This window comes from Theropithecus gelada, chromosome 19 (assembly GCF_003255815.1).
Source record: "Theropithecus gelada isolate Dixy chromosome 19, Tgel_1.0, whole genome shotgun sequence".
NCBI lineage: Eukaryota > Metazoa > Chordata > Mammalia > Primates > Cercopithecidae > Theropithecus > Theropithecus gelada.
This window is the reverse complement of record NC_037687.1, coordinates 8,456,553-8,462,552: the sequence shown is the minus strand read 5'-3', so window position 1 is coordinate 8,462,552 and position 6,000 is coordinate 8,456,553. Positions and strand designations below refer to the sequence as shown.

The 6,000-nt window shown below is 53.6% G+C and overlaps 1 protein-coding gene across 1 annotated transcript in view; it reads left to right on the top strand.

Moving 5' to 3' along the window:
• MYO1F (myosin IF) overlaps positions 1–6,000 on the top strand; it is a 54,898-nt gene that overhangs the window by 29,556 nt on the left and 19,342 nt on the right. The window contains 3 exon segments of the mRNA XM_025367094.1: positions 1,612–1,698; positions 2,907–3,074; positions 4,581–4,666. Coding sequence (XP_025222879.1) covers positions 1,612–1,698; positions 2,907–3,074; positions 4,581–4,666 — 341 coding nt within the window.

Below are 6,000 nucleotides of genomic sequence, written 5' to 3'. Positions count from 1 at the left end.
TTTTTTTTTTTTTTTTTTTTTTTTTTTTGAGACAGGATCTCGCTCTGTTGTCCAGGCTGGAGTGCAGTGGTGTGATCACAGGTCACTGCAGTCTACACCTCCTGGGCTCAAATGATCCTCCCATTTCAGCCTCTCAAGTAGCTGGGACCACAGGCACACACCATCATGCCTGGCTAATATTTTAAAACTTCTTTGTAGAGTCAATGTTTCACTTTGTTGCCCGGATTGGTCTTGATCTCCTGGCCTCAAGCAATCCTCCTGCCTTGGCCTGCCAAAGTGCTGGGACTACAGGCATGAGTTAACATGCCCAGCTCTGAGACAGGGATTTTTTTAAAAGAGAGAGAGAGGCCGGGCGCAGTGGCTCACGCCTGTAATCTCAGCACTTTGGGAGGCTGGGGCGGGTGGATCACCTGAGGTCAGGAGTTTGAGACCACCCTGGCCAACATGGTGAAACCCCATCTCTGCTAAAAATATAAGACTTAGCCGGGTGTGGTGGCGGGGGCCTGTAATCCCAGCTACTCAGGAGGCTGAGGCAGGAGAATCACTTGAACCCAGGAGGCAGAGGTTGCAGTGAGCTGAGACTGCGCCACTGCACTCCAGCCTAGGCAACAGAATGAGACCCTGTCTCAAAATAAATAAATTAATTAATTAATTAATTAAAAATAAAAATAAAAAAAAGAAAAGAAAAGAAAAAAAAGAGAGACAGACAAAGCCAGACACAATCACTCACACCTATAGTCCCAGCTATCTAGGAAGCTGAGGTAAGAGGATCGCTTGAGCCTGGGGGTTCAAAGCCAGCCTGGACAACATAGTGAGACCCCATCTCTACAAAAAACATAAAAATTAGCCAGGTGTGGTGGTGTGCTCCCGAGATCCCAGCTACTCAGAAGGCTAAGATGAGACGATCACTTGAGCCCTGGAGATCAAAGTTGCAGTGAGCTAGGATCGCATCACTGAGCTCTAGCCTGGGTAACAGCAAAACCCAGTCTCAAAAAAAAAAAAAAAAGCATGCTGCATGCAGTGGCTCATGCCTGTATGCCTGTAATCCCGGCACTTTGGGAGGCCAAGGTGGGAGACCAGCCTGACCAACATGGGAAAACCCCATCTCTACTAAAAATACAAAATTAGCCAGGCGTGGCGGCACATGGCTGTAATCCCAGCTTCTCGGGAGGCTGAGGCAGGAGAATCGCTTTAATTCGGGAGGCAGAGGTTGCAATGAGCCAAGATCGTGCCATTGCACTCCAGCCTGGGCAACAAGAGTGAAACTCCATCTCAAAAAAAAAAAGAGTCCAAATAGGGCGTTAATGAGCAAGTTATGCTGCGGACAACCAGTGTGCAACTGCACTGGGACTCGAGGAGGCTTCATGGAGCACAGAGAGAAGCGAGGGAGCTGGGGTATTTATCCACCCGCTCCTATTGATTATTGGTCAAGGACTCCCAGAACCAAGTACAATTCCCTGGCACTTCCAGCCTTGCTCACACAGGAGTGATGGGCTTTGTTACCAGAGACAGTCCTAAGTGATAAGATGGAGAAGAGGAGAGGACATGGGGGTAAGGGTGGCCACACGTTTTTCACTGCCCCCCCCCACCCACCCCCTTTTCCACCCCCAGGAGGAGTACGTACAGGAAGGCATCCGCTGGACTCCAATCCAATACTTCAACAACAAGGTCGTCTGTGACCTCATCGAAAACAAGCTGGTGAGGGCTGGGTCAACGTTCGCGGGGGCGTCTCACTGGGCCCCTAAGCTGAGTCTGGAAGATGGGGGGAGGGACAAGGACGTTATGGCATCCTCAGGCCCTTCTCCACGCTACACTCAGGCCTTCCAGCAGACAGAACACAACCAAAATGTCCCTTCCGCCCCTCATCCATTCATTCCGCCTACTTGTCCACCTGTCGCTTAATCATTCAATAAACACTCCCCCGGAAACCCCAGCTCAGAGTCAGAGTCAAATTTGCAGATTCCATGCCGGGCACGGTGGCTCACACCTGTAATCCCAGCACTTTGGGAGGCCGAGGCGGGCGGATCACCTAAGGTCGGGAGTTGGAGACCCCTGACCAACATGGCGAAAACCCGTCTCTACTAAAAATACAAAAAATTATCCAGGCATGGTGGTGGGCGCCTGTAATCCCAGCTACCCAGGAGGCTGAGGTGGATCACTTGAGCCCAGGAAGTCGAGGGTGCAGTGAGTTATGATTGTGCCACCACACTCCAGTCTGAGGAACAGAACAAGACCCTGTCTCAAAAAAATTAAATTTAATAAGTGTGTAAGCTGGGCATGGTGGCTCATGCCTGTAATCCCAGCACTCTGGGAGGCCAAGGCAGGTGGATCACCTGAGGCCAGGAGATCGAAACCAGCCTGGCCAAAATGGTGAAACGCCATCTCTACTAAAAAATACAAAAGTTAGCCTGGCATGGTGTCAGCACGCCTGTAATCCCAGCTACTCCGGAGGCTGAAGCAGGAGAATCACGAACCTGGGAGATGGAGGCTGCAGTGAGCTGAGATCATACCACTGCACTCCAGCCTGGGCAACAGAACAAGACTCCGTCTCTAAATAAATAAATAAGTAAATAAATAAACAAACAAACAAATAAATAAGGCAGGTCCCCCTACCAAGGGATTCTAGTCTGAGACCTGAATCTCTTGAGGGGCCCCCAGCCACTTCTGCACCCCAGCGAGCTTCCACAGCAGCCCCACACACCCCTGCCCCTCTATCCCTTCCATCCCCGACCCCTGCAATGCCTTTTGTGCTTGTATTTGGAAGCCCCTGGTGCCCTCCCCGCCCCCAAAGCTCTAGCTCCCTCTACTCCTCCACCCCCCTCCCTCCCCCAATCTCCACACTGATGAGCCATGGGGAGGCAAGGCAGACCAAACTGAACCGCTGCTGGCTCCCGCTCGCCCCGCAGAGCCCCCCAGGCATCATGAGCGTCTTGGACGACGTGTGTGCCACCATGCACGCCACGGGCGGGGGAGCAGACCAGACACTGCTGCAGAAGTTGCAGGCGGCCGTGGGCACCCACGAGCATTTCAACAGCTGGAGCGCCGGCTTCGTCATCCACCACTACGCTGGCAAGGTGCGCCCCCTGCCCCTACCCCACCCTGTGCCACCTCGCAAACCCCCAGGGCTCCAGGCTGTAGCCCCCACCCTCCAGCATGCAGGCTGGAGCGAGCCTGCTAGGACCCTCATCTGGAGCTGTAGAATTCCACCGTCCCCCTGCCTCAATCCACCCCCTACTAACCAGAACTACAGACCCTTCCAGCTGACCCCCCAGGAACTCTCTAAGCCCCAAACTTGCCTGGACCCCACCAGCACCACCACCACTACCACCGTGTTCCCTGGGCCAGGGCTGCAGAAACCCACTGGCCTCTGATCCAGGCCACAGCTTCCCTTACACATCAACTCCCTAACAGAGGGAACAGAAATCCCCCCGATTAACACCAGCTTGAGTACCAGACCGCCTGTGCTCCCAGATAAGCCCCAATGTAAGTCATAACCCCCTGACTAGGACACAGCCCCCCCACTTTCTGATCCCAATTTGGAGAGGAAATCCCCAAAGCCCCCAGGTCCCTTCTGTGAGCCACCAGCCTTCAAAATGTGCTGACGCCCTTCTACAGACCCCTATCCCAGGCTACAGAAATCCACTGGCCTCCAGCCATGCCTGCAGCCCCGCTCCCCAGCGGACAGGACTGTAGACTCTCGGGCAGTGATCTGAGGATCTCACAACATGAGAGCAGAAGTTCCTAGGATCGCCCCTCAAATGGGCTGGAGAGGCTGGGAGTGGCAGCTCACACCTGTAATCCCAGCACTTTGCGAGGCCAAGACGGGTGAATCACCTGAGGTCAGGAGTTCAAGACCAGCCTGGCCAATATGGTGAAACCCCATCTCTACTAAAAATACAAAAATCAGCTAGGCGTGGTGGTGGGCGCCTGTAATCCCAGCCACTTGGGAGGCTGAGGCAGGGGAATCACTTGAACCCAGGAGGCTGAGGTTGCAGTGAACCAAGACTGTGCCACAGCACGCCAGCCTGGTTACAAAAGCCCTGCTGGGAACCACAGAGAGCCCCAACCAACCTTTGGTAGCAGCTCCAGCCCCCAATCCTGGCTGAAGTCCCCTCGCAGGGATCCCTGAGGTAGGGCTGTTATCATCCTGACACAGGCCCCCCACACTGGCCCCTGACTGAGCAGGTCACAGATACCTAATCTAACCTCTGACTCCCAGGGACCCCCCACCCACCAATCTGAGCTATAACTTTCACCGCCACCCAGCCTCTGATGCAAACTGCAGCTCTCTCCCGGCTCATCTAGGTTGTAACCCCCACCTCCCCTTACCTCTGACCTGGGATACAGCTATGATCCTCTAACCTCAACTTGAGTATCAGCCCTCCAGGGAGCCCACCCCCATCCCCTATTCTGAACTGTAGATACCCCCCAACCAGCGCTGTAGACACTCCTCGATCCCCTCACCCCACAGCAGGCCCCAGGAAACCCCTGACCACCTGGGCTGTAAGCACTCTGCGCCCACCCTCCCAGCCAGGTCTCTCAGTCCCTCACTGTCCTCAGCGCTGTCCTGTCCCCTCCAGGTCTCCTACGACGTCAGCGGCTTCTGCGAGAGGAACCGAGACGTTCTCTTCTCTGACCTCATAGAGCTGATGCAGACCAGTGAGCAGTGAGTGGTCACAGGCATGGGGACCTCCGGCTACAACCCCCCAAGGGGATGGAGGGAGGACCAGGCACCACCCCATCTTCCCAAGAGCTGCCATCTCGCCACAAACTCAATGGGAGTGGCTGTGCGGCCAGGATGCTGTTTCTATGGACTAGTTCTGATGTAAAAAGTAATTCCAGAGGCCGGGCGCGGTGGCTCACGCCTATAATCCCAGCCCTCTGGGAGGCCGAGGTGGTCAAATCACGTCAGGCCAAGAGTTTGAGACCAGCCTGGGCAACATGGCGAAACCTTGTCTCTACTAAAATTATAAAAATTACCTAGGTGTGGTGGTGCGCACCTGTAATTCCAGCTACTCAGAAGGCAGAGGCATGAAAATCGCTTGAACCCAGGAGGCGGAGGTTGCAGTGAGCCAAGATCGCGCCACTGCATTCCAGTCTGGGCAACAGAGGGAGATTCTGTCTCAAAACGAAAAAAAGGCCGGGCGCAGTGGCTCACGCCTGTAATCCCAGCACTTTGGGAGGCCGAGGTGGGCGGATCACAAGGTCAGGAGATTGAGACCATCCTGGTTAACACGGTGAAATCCTGTCTCTACTAAAAATACAAAAAATTAGCCAGGCGAGGTGGCGGGAGCCTGTAGTCCCAGCTCCTCGGGAGGCTGAGGCAGGAGAATGGCGTGAACCCGGGAGGCGGAGCTTGCAGTGAGCCAAGATTGCGCCACTGCACTCCAGCCTGCAGCCTGAGCAACAGCGAGACTCCATCTCAAAAAACAAAAACAAAAACAAAAAAACCCACGAAGAATGTAGTATCAGGCGTAAAGTAATATGACAGGGATCCTTAAAGTTTTGACATGTGGTTCCCAGACCAGCAACCTGGGCATCCTTGGGCCTTGTTTCCAATGTGGAACTTCCTTAGGCAGAAGGATCACTTGAGGTCCCAAGTTCAAGACCAGCCTGGGCAACGTAGCAAGACCCCTGTCTCTAAAAAAGAAAAAAAATCGTTTTTTTACTTGTGTACTCTGCCAGTAAAAAAAAATAATAATAACAAATTAATTAGCTGGGTGTGGTGGCACATGCCTATAGTCCCAGCTACTCAGGAGGCTGAGATGGAAGGATCACTTGAGCCTAGGAGGTGGAGGCTGCAGTGAGCCGTGACTGTGCCACTGCACTCCAGCCTTGGCAACAGACCTTATCTCTGAGGGAGAAAAAAAGGCAGAATCTCAAACTCCACCCCAGACCTGGAGAATCAGAATCTGCATCTGATTCTGAACTATCAGAATCTGAACAAACAGATTTAGAACTATTTGGATCTAACCTGACCTTTAAACCAGAATGCACCCA